The 24,089-nt window shown below is 37.5% G+C and overlaps 1 protein-coding gene across 2 annotated transcripts; it reads right to left on the bottom strand.

The window, feature by feature from the left end:
- Positions 1-593: 593 nt before the first annotated feature.
- On the bottom strand, positions 594-20,136 carry LOC115627027. 2 transcript variants are annotated; one of them, XM_030522568.1, is made up of 10 exons: positions 20,027-20,136; positions 18,451-18,619; positions 16,420-16,622; positions 12,574-12,810; positions 10,246-11,349; positions 6,814-8,571; positions 1,467-1,785; positions 1,270-1,400; positions 1,046-1,201; positions 594-987 (listed from the first exon to the last, which is right to left on the bottom strand). In XM_030522568.1, exons 2-10 carry the CDS (start codon positions 18,563-18,565, stop codon positions 712-714), a joined length of 4,299 nt encoding a protein of 1,432 aa, XP_030378428.1. In that variant the 5' UTR covers positions 18,566-18,619; positions 20,027-20,136; the 3' UTR covers positions 594-711. The 2 variants fall into 2 exon arrangements, with proteins under 2 accessions (XP_030378428.1, XP_030378420.1); XM_030522560.1 differs by having other exon boundaries at positions 18,451-18,688; positions 20,027-20,070.
- Positions 20,137-24,089: the final 3,953 nt, after the last annotated feature.

Raw genomic sequence — 24,089 nt, 5'->3', positions numbered from 1 at the left:
GACGGACATGGCTATATCGACTCGCCTTGTCATCCTGATCAAGAATATATGTATATACTTTGTGGGGACTGTCACGCCTCCTTCTGCCTGTTACATACATTCGCACAAAACTAGTTAGCCCTTTACCTTTTGGGTACAGGCTATAATAATATACTTTTGTTTCAAATTACATCTAAATTGCTTAACTCTAAGAAAAGTTATTAGCGAAACTCTCCGGTACTACGCCCGCAAGCTGCATCATCAATTTCGCTCTTCTTCTTCCTTTTGCTTCTGCTAAAGGCGCATATACCTCAGTGTCGGAAGTTTACCTGGGTATAGGGTATTTCTCTGTCAGACTTGCTCGACTGTAGCGTTCTCTCTTGTTTTTGTACGAATTGTGTTCTGATCGCTGATCAGCTTTTAACTGTTGTTATATTTCAACAACAATGACGAGCAAGTCAAAATCAACGACAATATTTTAAATGTAGATAACAATTTAAATCATTGCTCATCTTAATTGTTTTTTTTTTTATAGTTTTATGTTAACTGTTTACGAATATGTATCTTTTGAAATCTATGCATATACAAGTATAAATTGATAACATAATAACTAATTATTTATGTACGTATGTATATAAAATATATAAACTTTAACTATAAAGTTTACACGAGAACAACGTCCAAATGAGTAGACGAAGCATAAAGCTATAACACGGGCTGTGCCTGGGACCTTTAGAAGTCTGGGTCGTAATCGCGAGGGTATCGTGCTCGACTCGTATTATGATTGTAGTTGTACATCTGTTGGGCATTGGCAAATGCATCTGGATACTGATGACCAATGTACTGAGAGTGCTGGTTAAGGTTTTGGCGCTTAAGGGAGTCTACTTTTTGTGAAAGATTCAGCTGCTGATCGTATAAGTAGTCGGTGCCATTGAGCGGGCTACGATTGGAACGCCAACTGTCGTATATATTAAAATTGTTGCCTCCATTCACAGAGTTATCGAAGCGCTGCAATATGAAAGCAGAATTTTTGTAATAGGCAAACACTTTATTAATACTTTTTTACCTTGGATTTTGTGTCTTTCCAAGGATCGTCAATGTTGTAAAAATCATCAATTCCATAGTTGTCAGCGCCACTCATGTGATTGACTTTTAGTTCATTTAGCATATCATTTGTTAGGGGTATCGGTACCTTTTTTGCTCGCTTCTGACGGTTAAGAAGCTAAAATCAAATCAATGTATTCTAGATGGTCCTTGGGTATTATTGTATGTTATTATAAACTAACATACCACTGTCACGCCGAATATGACTACAAATACCAATGAGCCAATGCCAATTACAATAACCACAATAGCCCATTGTGGTATAAAAAGATCCTCTTCGGCGTACTCCACATTTGTCTGTACATTTTTAGCAATTACTGTAAGAAGTAGTCAAGTTGAGTACAATTTGTTAACAAAATATGTAGTATTACACGTATACGCACCACTGAACTCGGTAGCTACGGGGTCGATCAAATACTTTCCCATTTGATAGCTATAGTTTAACGATTGGTTCTGTTTCAAGGTCTCGAAGGCAATATTCGTTTCGTCCTCCAACTCCGAAATTATAGGCGGGCTATGCATGGAGGGCTGCTTGAGTGCATCGTGAAACAGTTGCTTGATTTCCAAGGTGTCAACATCCTGTGTAATGTTAGAAAATTCGACATAATAATCGACAAGTACGCTGCCCTTACTAAAGCTGTCAATCCGAACTTTGTTGTACCATTGGCGAAGCTGTGCGCCAGTAGAGAAAATCTCATTAAGCTGTTGGAGATATGAATTATAAAGGACTTTAAAAAAAGTGTAAGGTGGGTTTTATACAAGTATGTCACTATAACACTTAAAGAAAATGTTTAAACCACATTATTTTCAACGAACACTAACTATTTACTTAATATTAAAACAATATACAATATATACAATTTACTGTGAATTACTGTGAAAAAGTATAAATGTTTAAATGTAATATTTCATTTGAAAGCATATATTTGTTCTATTTATTTAGAATATAATCACCACTCGGTCCCCAAATATACGTATCCATCGGAAAGAAGCTTGTGGGATGGTTAGTACTTGAGAAAGGCACACCGGCGGACAGACGGAATTTTGCGTCTTGTAATGTTAATCATGTACCTACTTTTAACATGTAGTCTATCATAATTGTTGAGAATGTTATAAGCCCACCCAGTCCCACAAAAAAAAAATTTTTTATAATCTGTACATGAAATGTACAAGAGTATATTAGGTTTGCGCGAGCTGAAAAGTGTAACAGGCAGAAGAAGGCGTGGAAGACCCCACAAAGTATATATATTCTTGATCAGCATGGCAACACGAGTCGATCTATGTCTGTCTGTTCGTCTGTCTGTCCGTATGAACACCTGGATCTCAGAGACTTTAAGAGCTAGAGACACCAAATTTTGCACAAAGATGCAAGTTTGTTTTATTTTTTTGATTTTTTTTTCCCGATTTTCCAGTCCTAGGAACACCAAATTTTAGTCCAAGATGCCTTGTGTGAACACGCAGAAAATGTGTATTTTGGAATTTCCCTCCCTCCCCCCTCTCCACCGCAAATCGTAACTCCCGTAATTCTTGGGATTTCGAACTCAAATGCCCCCAATTATCTATAATTATTCTAAACATATAGAGTATCTAAAAATCGGGACACCCGACTTTCGCTTTTTTACTTGTTTTTTAATATTTTAAAAATTAATTTTAAAAAATTATATTCATTAATCTCTATATATATAAAACAGTTAGTCCTGACTGACTGATTGGTGATCAACGTACAGCCCAAATGGTAAAAGCTAGGTAGCTGAAATTTGGACTCAAGGATCCTATCATAGTGAAGGTGCCCACTAAGAAGGGATTTTGGAAAAGTAAAGCTCCAAAGGGGGGAAAACGATCTCCAAAGTTTGTTTGAAAATTCTGCATTTCTGCACCGATCAACTTTCAATTTGATTTTTATAATCTATAAAAGAATACAAACAAAACTGCATACTCGGATTTTCGAAATTTGTGGTGGAGCTTAAATTATTGGGTTTTTAATATTTATTCACCTTTTCAAATGAAATGTTTGTGTTATAAATTTTGTCCGATCGATTTCAAATTCGGGTAATGTAATCTACGTAACTCAATCTACAACTTTGCGTTCAAGGATTTTCAAAATATGCATTTTACAAATGCAGGCAGAACAAACAATACAAAATAACAAAAAGTTGGGGACAACTAAGTATACAAGCAGCTGTTCGTGTACTTGCGTGCAAACGATTAAAAAAGCCAAAGCAAAATGTGAGACACTAATGTGTGAATGCATACACATACATATGTACACATCTATGTATGTATGTTCATTCGTCTTGCACTGACAGAGCAAGAAATGTTAATTAATTAAAAATTATTTAACATTTTTAAAAGTAATTTTTTCTTTGTTTAGTGCATTTGGCATTACGGTTTTCATAAGTAACTTTATGCAGCAACAGCAAATTACAAAGAACGCAAATATCAAATAGTTGGGGACATCATATACACACACTCACACACAGAACAAGCAACAGTTCGTGTCTATGAGTGCGGTTCTCTACGTACGGTTGAAAAAGTAAAGAGAAACATGCATGCATATCTACATACATATGTATGTATGTATGCCTGTGTACGTACATATATAGCATGTATGTACATTCGTATGTATGTATGTATACATTGGACAATCGATCACTGTTGTTTGATTGTAATATATAATGTTCTATGGTCTTAATTCAAATTTTTAACGCAAAACAACAACAACTGCAAGTCATTGGCTCGCGCTTCTTCTTTCGTTTTGATCATTTACGCCTGTTAATTTCAAAATGCCAAAAGTTTACAGTTACCGTCGCTAGGCAACGACTGCGTAAGCGATAGTAAAGCAGAAACCGAAAGCGGACCTACACATATTCTGCTTCGCGTTGCGGGCAGGTGAACATATGTACTTATGTATGTTTATATATGATATGTTCTAATTGATCTCAATAAATTATAAGATGTTATTATTTAAATTTTCTGTTAATTGCGGATTCAACTATACATCTCTAGCATCTCAGCTGATCGCATATTTACAGCGTCTTACCGTTTTAGTGTTTGTTAGCTAACAACGCTACAAATGTATTCTGAACAAATCTAAGAGTCATTTACTGTTAAGCCTATTTTGTTAGTGTATTCATGCGATTTACAAAAGCAGAAACACACCTTTTACATTCACAACAATCATATTTGGAATTGAAGACACAAATTAGTGTTGAATTAAAAAATTTAATACATACTTATATATGTATGTATGTATGTATGTATATAGGCGGGTAACGCCTACATGAAAAATTTAAATGTATGTACATATCAGCGTTGCCGAACGTTCCAATTTTTGCGGAACGTCCCGATTTATAAATCAAAATTAAATGTCCCGCGTCGGACTTTTCGGGGATAACTCGACCGTGTGTACAACGTGCTGAGGAAGCACACAGTTTAGTCAGGACTGGCAGTCCGTCCGGTGCCTAACGAAGATATGTACATATGTATGTATGTACGTATAACCATACATAGTACTTATTGTACTATATTTGCTATTTGGAAAATGAACTCTTTAAAAATCTTTAGAGAGCGTCGAAAGAAGAATATCATATAGTAAATAAACTTATAATTATAAGCACATTTTACTTAGCCCAGCAAAGATGGGCAAGACCTGCTACTTAATTTATATAAAAACAAGTAGAGAATCTAAAGTCGGATGTCCCGACTTTTAATTACTCTGTACATATGTATGTGTTGAATAATTATGCGTGTATATGTGTGTTTATTTGTGTCTGTGTATGTCTCGTGTGCCTGTGCAAAGCAGTAACAACAATAACAGCGGCGGAGGAGGTAACAGGTAACAGGAGGTATTTTCCGAATTTCAATGAAAAATTCTTAAAAATACGGGAGTTATGGAAATTCATTAAAAGTGGTGGAATGGCCAGCAGATCCTCAAAACTTATAACCTGTACGGACATGTTTTCAATAGAAAGCGGCGTCGTAGATGACGTGGGCCATCCGGTAAATTCTGTAGAAGCACGAGTAGGAGGTCCCTTTTTTATGACTACGGGTGGTGATGAGCGCTCTTAGTTCAAGTCATGCAGTGTGTGGGGTTTGGTGAGTCTATGGGAACCGATCCGCTTATGGAAGCCCTTGGGAAAAACTACCTTAAGACTACCGCTAGTGTTGCTTAACTCTTTGACAGGTACTTCATTGGTCTGTGGAGTAGTTACTACTGTCAGTGGTGGCCTGAGTGAAGAAGAGTAAACTTTCTGTTTGGGCTGCACAGATAAGTTATCATCCGTTTTATTGAGTTCGTAACCAGGTGGTAGAAACTTATGTATGTCTTTTATTTTTGTAAGCAGCACACTACTAGACAGTTCAGCTTTTGTCTCTTCCTCCTTGGAATGATTATCGTCCGGTGGCAGACCTTTACTAATGTCGCCATGTTTTGGGAGATTCTCGACTTTTGGCATTTGGGTGATTTTTATAGCCTGTACCCAAAGGGTGAAAGGCTATACTAGTTTTGTGCGCATGTATGTAACACACAGAAGGAGGCGTGACAGACCCCACAAAGTATATATATTCTTGATCAGGATGAGAAGACGAGTCGATATAGCCATGTCCGTCTGTCTGTCTGTCCGTCTGTCTGTATGAGCGCAAGGATCTCAGTAAGTACAAGGCTAGGATAACCAAAATTGGTATCAAGGTTCCTATAAGCCCTAGGCAGATCGAGTTTGTTTATTTTTTCTGATACACCCCCCCACTCCCTCGCAATTCGTGTTTTTTCTTATAACTTCCGTAATTCTCGGAATTTTGAAATCAATTTTGGTAGGTACATCCAGTTGGTACTAATGTGTCCCTGTGCCAAATTTCATCATGATAGGTCAATTCTGAAGAAAGTTATAGCCATAAGTAAAATCGCTGCTCATGCGCTGCCGCAGCTGTTGTTGTTGTTGCTGCTTTGGTTCAACTTTGTGCTGCATACATACACGCATAGGTACGTGATGTAAATGTATGCTGTTAAAACTGAACATAAACATGTATTCTAATTTAATTTAATTAATTAATTTTAATTAATTCATTCATTCATTTTTTTTAATAATTTAATTTAAAAAAGCAATTTTTTTTCTAATTTTCCCTTTTTGTGGAGAGTACAGGCTATTTTACTGTCGGGCTTGCTCGACTGTAGCGTTCTATCTTGTTATATTATAGTCCTTGGGCAGTAGTGTCACCAGGCTATCATCAAATTTTGTTTTTCTGAATATACTTTCAAAATCTGTTTCTTTTGATATGATTATGGTCGATGTGGGGGTCGGCGTTGTCATTATCTTCGGCAACGTATAGCCCTTTGGTAATAGACCAATTAGCTCAATATCCTGCAGGACAACGCCACCGTTTCTAAAAGAGCGACTAATGCTTGAGTTTCGTGATGGTTTGCTTGGATGGTTAACAGTGGTGGGCATTTTTGTTGTTGTGGAGGTAGAAGTGATTTTCCAATTGTTTATCTGAAAAAAGCTCGATCTGCGTAGCTCTTGTACTTGTACTGGGTGACAGACGGCGGCTGGACGGACGGACATAGCTATATCGACTCGCCTTCTTATACTGATTAATAATATATATATTTTTTGGCCCCATTCTTTGTGTTAAATACATTTGCATTAAAGTAGTATACTCTTTTACCCTTTGGGTACAGGATATACAAATTACAGCCGTCCATTAATTATAATAATTGTGAGATATTAAACTTACTTGGGTTTCCAGCTCATGCGCTAGGTTTTTCCATTCCTGGGTGTTGTGATCGAGGAGCTCTGGCTTCCAAGTTACACCTCCAATTATTTTGATTGTACCTGCTAGATCGCAGTTTGCCTTGCAGTGTCCTGGCTTTGTCGGTCGTTGCGTTGTAGTGGTCGTTGTTGTATCTGTTGATGTTTCTATAGGAATACTGGTAGTAGTGCTTTTTGCCAGCAGATCCTCAAAACTTATAACCTGTACGGACATTTTTTCAATAGAAAGCGGCGTCGTAGGTGACGTGGGCCATCCGGTAAATTCTGTAGAAGCACGAGTAGGAGGTCCCTTTTTTATGACTACGGGTGGTGATGAGCGCTCTTCGTTCAAGTCATGCAGTGTGTGGGGTGTGGTGAGTCTATGGGAACCGATCCGCTTATGGAAGCCCTTGGGAAAAACTACCTTAAGACTACCGCTAGTGTTGCTTAACTCTTTGACAGGTGCTTCATTGGTCTGTGGAGTAGTTACTACTGTCAGTGGTGGCCTGAGTGAAGAAGAGTAAACTTTCTGTTTGGGCTGCACAGATAAGTTATCATCCGTTTTATTGAGTTCGTAACCAGGTGGTAGAAACTTCTGTATGTCTTTTATTTTTGTAAGCAGCACACTACTAGACAGTTCAGCTTTTGGCTCTTCCTCCTTGGAATGATTATCGTCCGGAGGCAGACCTTTACTAATGTCGCCATGTTTTGGGAGATTCTCGACTTTTGGCATTTGGGTGATTTTTATATTATAGTCCTTGGGCAGTAGTGCCGCCAGGCTATCATCAAATTTTGTTTTTCTGAATATACTTTCAAAATCTGTTTCTTTTGATATGATTATGGTCGATGTGGGGGTCGGCGTTGTCATTATCTTCGGCAACTTATAGCCCTTTGGTAATAGACCAATTAGCTCAATATCCTGCAGGACAACGCCACCGTTTCTAAAAGAGCGACTAATGCTTGAGTTTCGTGATGGTTTGCTTGGATGGTTAACAGTGGTTGGCATTTTTGTTGTTGTGGAGGTAGAAGTTGTGATTTTCCAATTTTTATAGCTTGTTTTCGGCTTAAAGCCCATTGGCAAAAGGGACGACAAATCATCTACTGCTACTTCTTTAATGTGTGGTACCCTTAATTTATTGCCACTAGTCGTGGTATGCGGCATCATGGTTGTAGTTTTTGGGACGAACTTGCGTATGTGTGGCAATACATATTCCGCTCTTGGCGTCACGGGCGCAACTGTAGCAGACGCATCCATTTCATTGATGACGGGATATTTGCCGGAGAGTAGTCCGCTGGATAGCTCCGACTGCACGCGATCAAGTTTATCAATTATGCTTTCCTCTGTGGAATATAAATCTGTGATCGCAAGCTGTGAGGTGGATGTTTCGTTTTCCAATGTGGGCAATGTTTCCGTCGGAGAAGTGTTGGTAGAAAATTCTGTGTTCTCCCTTGTTTCTTCTCGACTTGTGTCGAACTGTGTGTGTTGTTGCTTTAAGTGCACTTTCCGTTCTAGTTCCGATAATGTTTTCTTTGTTTCCTCCTGTTCAATAGACGGGAAGGGCAAGAATCGTGCCCCATTGATGCTTCGACTAGTTTGAACGGAGGCTACCACTACATAGTTTTCGGTTACATCCGGTGTGGAAGGGACTAATAATTGTGTTACAGATGTCGCACTGTGATCGATTTGTCCATCGTCTTGTGGTGCTGGCATAGTAATATCAGCCCCACTGGTCTTCATATATTCCTGTCATAAAAAAATACAAAAACAATCAGTCAATTCAATCCAAAGGTAATAAATATTAACACAAAATTAAGATCGTATAAATTTTTAATACGTTAAAGTAGGTAAACTTTATGTTCGCGTTGAAATAAGGAGGACGACAAATACAGCTTTAGTGAGAGCTTTAAAAAAATACTGTGGCAGAGCCTATCCACCACCTCCAATATAAATAATTGGTTTGTTCACATTTCTATCTTTTCAGACATCCTCACAGCAAAGCTTCACACTTTTGTGTATAGGTCATTACATCTAGTCGAAAATGAGTAGCTCAAGTAAAATATACTGGGACACATCTCAAGTCTCAGTTTTTTTTTATTGTATTTGTTTGTGCATAAGTTGAAACGGTGTTTCTTGGTTAAAAGGAAGAATTGTAGACTACATTTCAGAGATTCTTTTGTTTATATGACCAGCATGATGATTGTAATGGGCAAAAGGAGGTTCATTAGTCAAAATGAAATAAAAGGGTGTACAAGGAGCTTAAAGATCATGTGATTTAAGCACTGATACCGACTGTTCCCTGGCAAAGATTACAGCATCCGCCACCTATCCAGTTCGATTATATGACACCTTGATCTCTGGAGTCTCAATTGTAAATGAACTAAAATCCAAACTAAACAAGTGGAAAAGCTAAAGTCGAGTGTCCCGACTTTGAAACTATATACGTATGTGTTGAATAAATATGCGTGTCTATGCGTGTTTGTATGTGTTTGTGTGTGTCTGTGTACGTCTCGTGTGCCTGTGCAAAGCAGCAACAACATATATGGCTATAACTTCCTGTTTTGAAACTTGGCAAACGGATGGGGGATATACTATATATATATATTTATATATATACTAGCAGGTCTTGTCCGTCTTTGCTGGATCAGTATTTGTGCTTACAATTATAGGATTCACAAAACTGCCCGACAGGCTTGAGGTTACATTTTAAATATTAAATTCAACGTCTTACATCTGAAAAAACTAATATGTTTCTGCAGACAGTGTGCGTCAACATTTTAATTTTTTTGTATGTAGTCTTAATATTTCAAGTGTCGCATTTCAGTGAATATTAATTGTATTACAAGTATATTCAAATATAAGGTTCGTACATAAAACAATGCCATGTCTTTGTGCACGAGTAGGTAATATTGGTCAACGGACTCGGATTAAATTGACGGGCAATGAAAGTTTGAGAAACCAGCGCCTGAAATATAATTCAGGACAACGTCTGCTGGGTCTGCTAGTATATATATACAAGTAAATTCCTAATCAGCATGACAAGACAAGTCGATACAGAAAAGTCCGCCTGTCCGTCTATCTGTCTATATGGACGCAATGATCTCAGATGGTATAAAAGCTAAAATAACCAAACATCTTATCCAGAATCTACGAGTACTTGAGATTTTTGTCTTCGAGTATTTGAGATTTTTCCTTTTCCCCCGCCACTTCCCTTCTATTGGTAAATTTTCCATAACTCCCGTAATTCTTGGAATTGTTTACTAAAATTTGGCAATTACATCTCATTAGTGTTAATTTTCATCACGATAGTTCAAATGTAAAGGAAGTTATAGCCCAAATGACTCTAGCATTTCGTTTAACGGTATTAATTAATTCAATTTTTGATTTCAATTCAGTTTCAATATGCATATAACAGTTTACCTTTTCAGACATTGCCGAAGAGTCGATATCCTCAATCCAGGTGCCAGGTGTAACAGACGCTGGGAAGGCCGTAGATCCATTTACAATGCTTTTAGTGGTTACGACAGAAATGATTTCGCGTTCAGTTTTCTCTTTGATGGTCCCATCTTCTGTAGTCTCTTTACCAATGTTATATTCCCCCGATCCGTCTTCTTCGTCGTATTCATATTCGTCAAAATCTTCTTCATCCCCGCTTCCGTATTCCGATTCATCTTGGTCTTCTTTTTCAATGGAATATTCCATCGTGTTGTTTTTACTTGGTGCTAAACTAGTTGCCTCTACTAATCTGTGGTCGCCCGGCTGATCTGTAGTTAATGTGTTCATCAGATCCTCTGTGGTTTCGGGATCGCTTTCTTCCGTTGAGGATATATTTTCATCATTCTTGATATCCGTTACAATTTCCGTAGAATCCTTAATCTCAGAAGAATCTGTAGGGAGATCTTCATTTCCGTCTGTGCTGAAATCACTTAAAACACCTATACTACCAGAGGCTCCATCCATGCGCGTGCCATCAGACAAATAAAAGTTGGATGTTAATATGACGGGTTCCTCATTTGAGTCATGACCCCGAGTCTTTGTTACTTCGGCCTTTTTTGAAGGTATTAATTTTTCCTCAAAAGCGGCCGGTTCCGACTCCAATAAATGCCCTTTTTGCTGTTCCTGCGAACCCAATTTATGTTCCTTAGTGTCATCTATGCTCTCTATACTGCTAGAGGGGCGCAAAGGTCTTAAACGTACATTATTAAGGCCGAAATGTCGTTGCTTAGGGGAGTGTTCGCTCTGTATACTGCTGTTAAAAACGAGCCGACGCGAACTGCTGATATTTCGATTTAAAAAAGAAGTGTTATGCTTAATTGGGAGTGATGTAGATGTTGTTGTTGTGTGCTTGGTGCGACTTATACCAAAGCGGTTGTTGCGGTTGATCTCAGAACTTTCTGCAGTTACCGATGATCTTGTAGCCTTTGCGGTCGCCTGATAATTTCTCTGGTAGCGATGAGGAATAATGTGGGAAGGTAATGGAGGAGCATTATTGTCAAAAATGTTGCTTTCCAGCTGTTTCACGTTCTGGAAGTAAAGGAAAATTGATTAAGCAAATGACTTCAATGAACCAATTTTTAGACCCAAAAATTTCATCTAAATTAAGTATGTATTAAGTAAGCAAGCAAACAAATGCCAAATACCCACCACCCTTTAATAACTTTTTAAATTGCGATAGCTTCAACTCTTAGTTATTGTAAACACATTTAATTTATTAATACTTAAATGAATTCGGTTACAATTATTATATTATATTTACCGTCCATAATACTTTAGCAACTGATTTTAGAAAAACAAATGGATAAGCTAAGCCCTGATTTGTGTAGAATTGTTTCATATATATTACGAAATAAACGAAACATAAATAAAAAACCTTAAGCCAAATTTTAATAAAATCATCAAAAAGCACTTAGGAAAGCTATCGTCGAGTGCCCCGGTTTTGAAATAAGTATGTACTCTGTACCTATGTGTAGAATAATTTAATAAATTATAAAAATTAAACAAAAACACAAAAAAGAAATAAAATAGTAAAACATCGAATATTTTTATCGAAATTATGTCTATGTGTGCATATATGCAAAAAAGCTATGGAAAATCACTTATAGCGTGGGAAGGGGGGTTAAAATTTTTACAAATATAAGGCCTTCCGAGTAAAATTTGCTGTCTCTCGATCTAGGATTTCATACGGACGGACTCTGGGATTGAGAGTCGGGCAGACATGGTAAGATCGACTCGTATTGTCATGTTGATTAAGAATGTACATATATCCTTTGGGGGTCTCCACCTGTGAGAGAATAGCAGAAGCAATGAAAAGAGAAAATGTCATCCAAATGGGTCAATTCTAAGAAAAGTTATTAGCGAAATATTTGTTTCCAGTATTACGTCCAGAAACTGCATCATTGAGTGCTTCTTCTCTATTTTTCTTCTGCTATGCACACGTTTAAGACAGCTGCGAAAGTTTTTCTGGGTAAAAAGTATTATTTGACCACCATCGTTTTTAAAACCATAATAGTTCAAGAAGTCTAAGCAATGGAGAACGAAAACCCGTCAGAGGTAAAATTAAGTAAATTGCAATTATAGAAATCTTTTATACTTACATAGTGACCATTACCAATTAGGCCCAATTTAATTGAAGTATCGATATTATTAATTTAAACTTTGTCGTAGCTGTTTTAAAGCAACTGTATGTACATTGTATGTAATACTCGAATATACTATTTGGTTATTTGGTTAGTGGTGGAATATACAAACCGTTGGACTGGTGGAATGAGTCGAAAATTGTGTGTGTTGCTGCAGAACATTGCCGCGATTCGGTTGAGATGCTTGAGTAATACCGTTGCTCGTGCTACCGTTCCGTATGGCCTTAGGGCGTGTGAAAACGTTTGCCAGTGCGTTAAGTTGTGGGGCATTTTTTGTGGCGTCATAATTCTCAGGCACGCCAAACGGGCGTGGCGAAACATCGTAGTATTCAGGCTGCCAATAAGGTTTCTGTGAATTTGTAAGATGAAGCCGTAGTACCTTATTAGATAAGCCCTCATGTCTGAGTGCGAAATTTCATCAAAAAATCTTTATGAAGATATCGATCATCTCTATAAAAGGTTTTTATAACGAGAAGCCTCCGGCGTATAAATTGCGTAACTGTAGCGTAACTTGCAAAACTGAAAACGTGTTTACTGCAGCTGAAAGCACCAGAGCCTTAAGCTGACGCTAAGCGCTAAGCTTTCGACGATTGACCCAATTGAGGAGGTTGGGCAGCTGTTGTGGAAGAAACCGAAGGTTTTAGATGGCACTATGCAAATAGTACTGAGAGAGGTCTATTTTGAGTCCAATATTATGGAATTTAATCCACAATAGTGAAAAACAATGGGCGCATTCACCAGGCATAACTGATAACTTATCACTGATCAGTCACTGATGAATGGACTGATCACTGATCATCATCACCAAATATTGTGATCATGATCACTACAAATGTATCGTCTTGTTATGCTGATCAAGGATATATATACTTTGTGGAGTCTGCCACGCCTCCTTCTGCCTGTTACATTTTACAGCTCGCGCAAACCTAATTTACTCTTGTACAAAGTACAAAAATGACTTTAAGTATACAGGACGCCAGGAAGCTGTGGCATGTACAAGTATTGCAAAGGGCGAATGATTTTAATGAGAGTTGTAGAGAACTAAAGATCTAGTGCTGGTAAGTTGGCATCTATTGAATTTGCGACAAAAACAGACAGAAAAGCTAATACCAGATATGCATGGTTCTTGCAAAGTGAAATCCTACCCATTTTGCAGGCTTTGCGACCTAGATTCTTAAGAACTCTGAGAAAACATTTTTACGAAACAATGAATGGTTGGAGATGTAATGGTGAACATCCTATCGACGGGTAATATATCTCATATACTGTAGTCTAAGCGGACTAGGAGACAGTAATCCCTGCGTTGACGATGATCTTTAGAAATGTCATGTCGAAGAAAGCAGGGCTCTAAGGAAGAGTATAAGTTGAAGAGGAAGTGGGTTTGGGAAGTGTGTAAGACTTAAGCTTAAGACTAATTTTGCGGGGCGGGCCACTTAAATATACTGTGGTACGGCGATGTCCCGATAATAAACAGTAATACACACTACTACATACATGAAACAACGAGCGTCGGCTACTGTACCATCAAAAATCAATAACTGCGGACTTCTTTGAGACCTTAGCAACGGAGCGGCTAAGCAAGAACGCTACAGTCGAGCAAGCCCGACAGTAAAATACCCTGTACCCAGTCCCACAAAAAAAAATAAAAATAAAAAAAAAATTTTTTTAATTAATTAAAAATTATTTTAAGTAGGCAAGCTAAAGTCAGGTATCACGACTTTGAAATACTCTGTATATGTATGCTTAGAATAATTATAGACATTAAAAAAAAGTATTAAAAAAAACTTTTGGATCGATTTTACCTATCGGTTTTCGAACGTAAACGGTGTACATTTACATATGAATTGTGTCTTTGAGAGTGTATGCATATCTATGCGTGGCTATTCGTGTCTGTGTGAGCATGTTTGCAGCACCAACATCAACAATACTTGCGGGCAGCACTTAGTCAGCAATTATATTTATGGCTATTACTTTTTGTTTAATCGGTCTATCATAATGAAACTTGGCATACGGGCACATAATCACTAATTAGAAAATCAAAAACACACAACAAACTCGTATAGCGCATACACATTAGAAATCTTTGTGCAAAACTTGGTAACTCTAGCTCTTATAGTTTCTGAGATCCTTGCGTTTATACAGACGGACGGACGGACAGACAAACATGGCTATATTGACTTCATATCTGAGTGGTCGTACTCAAAGGGTTCTTTTCAATAGTGCGATCTCAAAGCTTATATATGTATGCTCGGGCATGCCACAGGGAAGACACCTTGGCCCTCTGCTTTTTGTCCTTTTCATTAATGACCTACCCCGAGTGATAAATCATTCTCGTGTTCTAATGTATGCGGCTGATGTTAAGCTCTGCCTTACGTTATCTGATATCAGCGATCACCAACTACTTCAGACTGATCTTAATAATTTTCAGTCGTGGTGTACTTCCAACATGTTATACTTAATGTTGGCAAATGCAAAGCTATGCCATTTTATAGAAGTAAACTTCATATTTTCTCTTATCTACTAGATGACTACACTATGGAACGCATCACTTCTAGTTATGATCTTGGTGTAGCATTCGATTGCAAACTTAATTTTAATACCCATATTGTAAATATGGTTGGTAAAGCTAGAGGTGTTCTGGGTTTCATAAAACGATGGTCGAAGGAATTTGATGATCCGTACACAACCAAGATTCTTTATACATCTCTCGTTCGTCCCATTTTAGAATATTGTTCATGTGTATGGTCACCCCAGTATCAAAAATACCAGAAAATGATTGAGTCCGCCCAAAAGCAATTTTTATTGTTTGCCTTGCGAGGCATTCAATGGGATCCCAATCGACGTTTGCCACCTTATCGTGACAGATTACGTTTGATCGATCTTCCTACCTTGCACGATCGTAGAACTTGTCATGGTGTAGTTTTTATGTACAAGCTACTGGCGGGAGAAATCTCTTCAGACAACCTAATTCATCGTATAAGCTTCGTAGTTCCCTCTAGACCTTCAAGAAATTTCCGGCCTCTACATGTTCAGCGCTGTACGTCAAATTTCGCCCTTTACTCTCCTTTTCGTGTTCTGTGTTCAAATTATAATGAACTCTACCATTTAATTTCTTTTATACAATCCCCTAGTAACTTAAGCAGTAACATCCTTTTTTACTTAACTAATCATCATTAAATACACTTACAATAATGCAATACTAATCACTAGCTGTGAATCGGGTACAGCGGCCTATTTCGGCGACTCGAATACCCCATTAAGATTAGTACTGTATTACTACATTTTTAATATTAATTTCTGTTCTGTTTAAAGTTGATCGGTGCAGAAATGCAGAATTTTCAAACAAACTTTGGAGATCGTTTTCCCCCTTTTGGAGCTTGACTTTTCCAAAACCCCTTCTTAGTGCTCACTTTCACTATAAAAGGGATCTTGTGTCCAAATTTCAGCTTCCTAGCTTTTACCGTTTGGGCTGTACGTTGATCACCAATCAGTCAGTCAGGACAAACTCTTTTATATATATATAGATGACAAATCAAAATGAAATGCCCCATATATAGGCATCAATAAAATCATTTTGAAAATTTCTTAGTTGGAGGTTCGACGCATCGATAACTCGATTTTCTTCCTCCAAAAACAAAGATGTTTTTCCAGCTCTATTAAAAAAATGACAACGAAAACAATAACAAGAGTAAACAGCAAGCGATTCGGCTTCAAAATCAGTACCGGACTATTTGAAGCTGACTGCGTCACCTATGAACACCTTCGAGCAAATTCATATGTTTGCTTGTGCACAGTTTTTCGACTTCAGCTTCCTCTCACCCTCTCACCTCTTACTATGTTTGTACCCTTACATTTTTCAGCTCGCGCAAACCTAATATACTCTTGTACATTTCATGTACAGAGTATAAAAATGTTTAGAAGTTTTGTGAGTCTTGTAGTTTTATTTAGATGCACTCACCGCAACCTGCGTATTGTGGGCTGCGTCCTTATTGTTGTTGTTGCTCTCACTAAAAACTATTTGCTCATGATATGAGCCTGGCGTGTTTGAAAATCTAATCGTACTGGCTTTTGAACGATCTTCCGTGCCCGTCCCAAAGTTGCTTGGAAACTGCCCTGACGATGGGATGAAACGATTTTGGGATGGAAAAAAAGGGGAGGTTTCTGAAAATAAAGGAAACAGATAGAACATAAAAATGTATATAGAAACAAAACGAAGCTTATGCCAAATTTTTTTGAAAACTACATGCTACAATTTTTTAAATAATAAAACCAATTATATACATATGTTCATGTTATACCTACGTACATATTGCATCAATTTGTATCGGGTTTGTGTCTATGCCTTTACGTGGACTGCAGAATTGAAAACAAACAAGTAAAAAGGCCAAAGTCGGGTGTCCCGACTTTGAAATACTCTGTACATATGTTTAGAATAATTATAAAAATTAAGAAAATTAAAAAAAAATTTGATCTATTTTACCTCTCTCGGTATTCGAACTCACGTAAAGGGTGTATAATTGCAGATATACAAAGCAATTGCGGATATGTGAGTGTATGTCTATGCGCGTCTATTCGTGTCTGTGTAAACATGTTTGCAGTACAACGTTGAATCAAAGCGGCAACTACAACAATAACTGCGGGCAGCGCTTGGACAGCAATTATATTTATGGCTATAACTTCCTGTTTAATCTGTCTATCATAATTAAACTTGGCATACGCATACATAATCACTATCTGAGCTCGAAATTCCAAGAAATACGGGGGATATGGAAGATCAATGATTGCTTAGGAGAGGGGAGAGGGATAGAAACTCCAAAATACAAATTTTCTGCGTATTTACATAAGGTATCTTGGACTAAAATTTGGTGTCCCTAGGTCTTATAGTCACCGAGATATAAGCGATTCTCTGCGTATTTACATAAGGTATCTTGGACTAAAATTTGGTGTCCCTAGGTGACAAAGTTCTTCAATATCTACATACCGACATAAAAGATGGCGCACCCTGTATATATTCTTGATCAGCATGACAAGAAGAGTCGATCTAGCCCTGTCCGTCTGTCTGCCTGTCCGTCCGTATGAACACCTGGATCTCAGAGACTATAAAAATTAGAGACACCAAATTTTGCACAAAGATGCCTTATGTGTGTACGCTGTGCAAGTTTGTTTTATTTTTTTGATTTTCCCCCCACTTCCCCCCTATTGGGCTTTTCCCGATTTTCTATTTGTATAATCGCCCATATCTTGGACACTATAAAAGCTAGGGACACCTGATTTTAGTCCCAGATGCCTTATGTGAATACGCAGAAAATGTTTTTTTCGAATTTCCCTGCGTTCCCCTTCTCCACCGCAATTAGTAATTTTCCATAATTCCCGTGTTTTTTGGAATTTTTAATTGAAATTCGGAAAATACGCCCAGTTAGATTATGAGTCTGTATGCTTAGTTTCATCATGATAGGCCGATTTAACAGGAAGTTATAGCCATATATGTACATAAGACCAAGCAGTGCCCGCAGCTGTTGTTGTTGCTACTGCTTTGCACAGGCACACGACAGATACACAGACACACACATACAGGCATAATTATTCTACACATATGTACAGAGCATTTTAAATTCGGGATACCCGGCTTTAGCTTCTCTACTTGTTTTTTTTTCTTTGTGGGGTGGTACGGGGTATTTATGAGTTGAGCTCCCTCGACTTTAACATTCCTTTCTTGTTTTGACTCCACCTTCTGTAATCACGTATTTTAATAAGTTAAAATTATTATGACCATTCTTAAATCGGGTACTTAACTTGTGGACTCTGCCACTGGATAAAGAGTTATAACCATCAAATTATTTAATCAATTTTTGGGTTTTGGGAAAAGTTTTACCGAGTTTAAAACAAAACTTACTTTATTAGACACCAAATTTTAGTCCAATACACACTTGTTTTATATGTACATATGTATGTACGAGTAGGTAGATTAGTTCGTATTTGCAAAACATACCTTTTTGAGCGCTGATACAGCAAAAGGCAGCGAAAATCAGTATTGGAGTCATCAGCATCCGAGGCACACTCTTAAACATTGCTCGCGGCAATTGCACCTTGGCGTTGCCAGGCATTTTTGTTTAATATCACAAAATATCAATTGGCATTTAATACAGTCTAAAAAATGGCTTTAATCGTTCCAATACACAGTTTTAAAACATTTTCTCGAAAATTTACAATGAGTACAAACGAATTTCCTATGCACATGCATATTATGTATTTGTATTGCTCAAGTGAAACGTTTAAAGTATTTTACATTTTTCGTTAGCAAAGAATTAACAATAATGGGAATTTTCGTTGGCATGTACATACATACATAAATATTTATGTATGTATTGTGCTATTTATGTACATACTGGTATGTATGTATGTATGTATGTGGGTTTTCATAGTGATAAAACATGGTTGAACCAAGTAGGTATGGCGAGGCATAGTTCCATTATTTGGTGATCTCCTTGCATTATGACTATTTAAGTGTACCATTTGTATTTCATTTGTGTTTCATCCGCCATAGGAAGTTGTTGACCTAGTAACAGCCCGGAATGCCATTTTGAACAAGAGAGCACAAAATTCATTTATTATGCGCTTACTCATACTGCGCAGTATGAGTAAAATAGTTGCAGGCTTTAATGGCATACCTTCTATAATTGTATCATGGTAAAAGCTTAATGCGATTACATAGGAAAAGAATATAATGACTCATACAAAGATATGGATTTAAATTTGCAAATATATTTGGCATTTACTCTTAAAGCCAAAAAGTGTAGAGGATTTCTCAAAATAACAAATTTTACATATAGTATGTACACATGAATATACGCATATGTACATATGTATGTAATTTCAAAAGAAATTTTTTTTTCACATATACACATGTACATATGCTACTTTACAGATTGTTTAATTTCTTCTTCGATACATTCAAATGGTAATTAATAATGGTTTATATTATGTATATACGTATATATATACATATATGTATATACGTATTTATATACATATTTATATACATACATACATACATAAGTAGTTAAATTTGCTGCAGAAAACAAGTTTTTCGCCTTATATCAGTCCAATATTATACATAATAATATGGTTGTATGGCTATAAAATCGAAAGTTGTTTTCATTAGCACATACCTTTATATATAATATATATATGTACGAGTATATATACAATACATAAAACCATACATACAATTTTTTAAGAAGTAGTTTTGAGGAACCACTTTCATACATGTACATACATACGCGTATGTGTAACTTCGACTCGATATGTGTATGTGTACAAATAGCATACGCATGTATATACAAGTATGTATTCAAATAAACTTTGAACTAAATAAAAGACATCATTAACCAGCTTGACTTAAAAGAAAGGACAGAAATGTTAAGCTTGTCAAGTCTCAATGCAGTTACACCTTTTGCAAACACATGTATGCATATGCGAACGGAAGATTAAAAAATAAAAAAACACCCGAAATAAAAATAACGTTAAGCCATTGTCGATTACATCGGTATAAACACTCTACATACATATACACTTTAACTACACAAATCAGTTCGTGTATTGCTTTTTTGTCTTGTATGTTTTCTTGCCTTTTCTGGCCGCATAACAAGCAGTACGAGAAAGTATGGAAACTATGTATTTAAACTTGTTTTGGAATCCGTTGGCACAACCACACTTAATCGCTTTTTCAATTGGACTGCTAGCAAGTGCTTTTGCGAGCGCTTGGCTTGGCATTGGTGGCCAAAACTCGTTTTGAACCAAGACAGATACCGCTCAAAGCCACCGAAAAGAGAGGGAAGCTCAACGCGACTGTGTCCACTATACAGCTCATTTCGAACTTTTAATCGTATACACTGATCAAGATGGCCAATATGCCAAAGGTATTAAAATACAAGTACTCTCTCATACATATGTATATACCTTTACTCTTTGAAAGAGTACGTTGCATTAGGTCCAAATTAGGCGTAATAGATCTCAGACCACTTATAAGTACTTACTTGTATTATATACATACTCGTACATTAATGCCCAGATGACGAGAGGAATGCCATGAACGATTCTTTTTACCTCAGTTTTGACAATGCACAGCTCAAATAATGTTTTATTAAAGCAATCCCAACCAAATATCATATGCATATAGAGACTCAACTTAGACTTTTCGAATAGAGCATTTGTTGGCGATGCCATTGATTTGTTACATTATGCTGGCGTTCGAATGGCGTTCAGTCGGTACTTTTTATGGGCTGGGTATTATTAGTTATATTGTACATGAAATGTACAAGAGTATATTAGGTTTGCGAGAGCTGAAAAATGTAACATGCATGACAGACCCCACAAAGTATATATGTATATTCTTGACAAGCATGACAAGACGAGTCGATCTATGTCTGTCTGTCTGTCCGTATGAACACCGGGATTAATTTTTTTGATTTCCAATCGTATAATCGCCTATATCTCGGAGACTATAACACCAGGAGATCTAGGAACACCAAATTTTTCTCCAAGATGCCTTTGGTGAATACGCAGAAAATATGTATATTGGAATTTCCCTCTCTCCCCCCTCTCTCGTGCAAATCGTAACTCCTGTAATTCTTGGAATTTCGGACTCAAATTTTGCAAATACCCCCGTTAGTTATTATATGTTTCATGTTTCACAATGATAGACCGATTTAATAAGAAGTTATAGCCATAAATATATTTGCTGCAGCAGCGCTGCTCAAGCGCTGCCCGCGGCTGTTGTTGATGCTGGTGCTTTGGTTGACTGCTAACATGTTTACACAGACACGAATAGATGCGCATAGGCATTCATACACTCGCATAGACGCAATTGCTATGTAAATGTGCAATTATACACCCTTTACGTGAGTTCGAATACCAAGAGAGGTAAAATCGATCCAAATTTTTTTTTAATTTTCTAAATTTTTTTTTTTTCTATAACTTTTCTATTCTAGTTTTTATAGCCTGTATTCAAAGGATAAAAGGGTTTGAGTTTTTTTTTCAATGCACCCCCCCACTCCCCCGAAACTCGTGTTTTTTCCATAACTCCCATAATTCTTGGAATTTCGAACTCAAATTTACATCAGTTTGTGATTATGTGTCCATATTTCATAATGATAGGTCAATTCTGAAGGAAGTTGTAGCCATAAACATAATCTCTGCCGAAGATCTGCCCGCAGCTCTTGTTGTTGTTGCTGCTTTGGTTCAACTTTGTGCTGCATACCTGATTATGATGTAAATGTATGATGCTGAAAATGTACAAGAACATTTCTCCAGTTTTATATGTATGGACTGAATAATTTGTTTTTAATTTAATTAAGAACTCGCTCGACTTTAGCATTCCTTTCTTGTTTTAATGTCTATAATTATTCTACACATATGTATATATACACATATGTTCTAAAATCAGACTCCTATTTGCGCTATTAAGATGAGATGCCTTAATAAAATCTTCCGAATAGGAAATGTGTTGGATAGTAGGAATTAAGTTAAGTTTGGTTGTGTTGAAAAAATCGGTGGCCGCGTTGGTACTAAAAAGATGAATGACATCATTAGGTACATCTGCATCCACAACCCGGGAGGAAGTTAATGCAATGTCAACACGGATAATTTTTCTAGATGCCATGCTATTCAAAGCTATGACAAAGCACTGATCTCCTCTTTGCCGCAATATTTCTGTAAGTTTGAAATATTTTAAATGTGGGATCAAAGGTGTAGTTAATATACTATAAGGATCGGATAAATTTGAATCGAATATCCAATTATCCCCTAACTGTGTTAAATCATCAAAACAACCACGGAAACACCCACAAAGGACGTTTAAAAATTTGTGTTAATCTGGAATCTATGAGCATTTTGCCACCATTTGCCATGATACTACCATAGATATTTAATCAATTATGAATAATTCGCAATTTTTTATAACTCCCATTTTCAACGCGCATTTTGACTTAACTCTGTACTGCACACATATGTCTCCACTTATGTTATACAAGGGGCTTTCCAAAGTAAACAGGACTTGTGGGAAGTTCGAATATTCCCTACTGAATATATAATGCGGATGTGTTTAACATAAAACAATAAGTACTTTATTAAAGGTTTGCTGTAACGGCGTACCAGCAAGCTTGCCTCGTGGAGATCGATTGTACATCATAATATATCGGAACTAGGTGTTGAAATTAGTTAAGTATGATTAGCAAAAGATGGCGCTGTTCATTGTCGCCACAAATCATTATATTTTCAGTAGGGAATATTCGAACTTCCCACATTGATGACCCCGTTAAGAAACACTCAGTGCTATCGCAATTCTTTTGTTTACCACGCATGCTACCGCTTTCCAAAATCACACAGCACACAAGTGCACGTCATAAGTGATTTCTTGAAAAAACACACAGCGTTTAGTGTATGCAACAGCCTCGCTATAATTTGCGTTCTCTAAAACCAAGGAAGCTGATCTTCGAGAGAGAGAACTTTAACGACATGCAAGAAGAAATGATAATGGCAAACAACGACATGTTACAGCAAATTCGAGACCTGCAGCGGCAAATTGAATTATTGCAGGCTAGTAAATCTGCTAGTGTACTGCAAGCTTCCGCCCCGGCGGTCACGCAACGTGCTGCCATTCATCTACCAAAATTCACATGCAACAACCCCCACTTGTGGTTTGCCCAGGTTGAACGCTCTTTTCGCCTATATGGAATCAACGATGACGATGACAAGTTTGATCATGTAACTGTTAATCTCAGCGCAGATGTGGTTTTGGCCGTAGAGGATCTGGTGATTCGCCCTCCTATTACAAATAGGTACCAAGCTTTAAAAAATCGTCTTCTTGAAAAATTTGCAGAATCGGCAGAATCCAAACTACGTCGTTTACTACAAGGAGGAGAAACGTCCGGTTTAGAGCCATCGGAAATATTAACACATATGCGCCGTCTTGCTCCGGATCCAAGCAGCGAAAATATTATTCGCACGCTTTTCCTCGCTGAGATGCCACAAAATATCCGACCACTGCTGACAGTATGGGAGGAAAATGATTAAGACAAGCTCGCCAAAATAGCTGACAAAATGCTTGACACAGTCAACGCAACGTCAATGTTTGCCGTCGCCTCTGCTCCACAGCCCGCAACCACTGTTAATGCTGTCGCTTCCACAGGCTCTTCCACTCCTCATGATATTGCAGACTCATTACGCTCACTCTCCCAAAAGTTTGACAACCTGCAAAAGGATGTAAAACGCATTCAGTCAGCCGAACGATCACGTAGCAAATCACGAGGCCAGTCCGACCAACGGTTCCACAGTCAATCCAGTGATGCATCGCAGCAGCCAAACGGAGAGCAAAAACTATGCTACTACCATCATCGATTCGGCGACAAAGCGCAGAAATGCAAGCCACCATGCGCTCGCACCCAGTCTTTAAACTAGAACAGCTGCCGTCCAACGCGCTGGTGGCCGACAGTGAAACAATTGACAGCGACACAAAACCAAAGCCTATAGTCATACAAGAAAGCCGTCTGCACTTCATCGACCGTAAATCACACATCCGTTTTCTGATCGACTCCGGATCAGTAGTATCTGTCATACCATGATCGTTGG

This window comes from Scaptodrosophila lebanonensis, unplaced genomic scaffold (assembly GCF_003285725.1).
Source record: "Scaptodrosophila lebanonensis strain 11010-0011.00,11010-0021.00 unplaced genomic scaffold, SlebRS2 tig00000001-arrow-pilon, whole genome shotgun sequence".
Taxonomy (NCBI): Eukaryota; Metazoa; Arthropoda; class Insecta; order Diptera; family Drosophilidae; genus Scaptodrosophila; species Scaptodrosophila lebanonensis.
The sequence above is the reverse complement of the archived record's forward strand: the minus strand, read 5'-3'. Positions and strand labels throughout refer to the sequence as shown.

Bases quoted from the DNA above. Each gene is read 5' to 3' on its own strand.
- LOC115627027 (XM_030522568.1), bottom strand. From the start codon at position 18,565: ATGCCTGGCAACGCCAAGGTGCAATTGCCGCGAGCAATGTTTAAGAGT. The intron at 12,811-16,419 runs GTGAGTGCATCT...ACAAATTCACAG, and splicing joins CCCACAATACGCAGGTTGCG to AAACCTTATTGGCAGCCTGA. The intron at 1,202-1,269 runs GTATGTTAGTTT...ATTTGATTTTAG, and splicing joins TCATATTCGGCGTGACAGTG to CTTCTTAACCGTCAGAAGCG.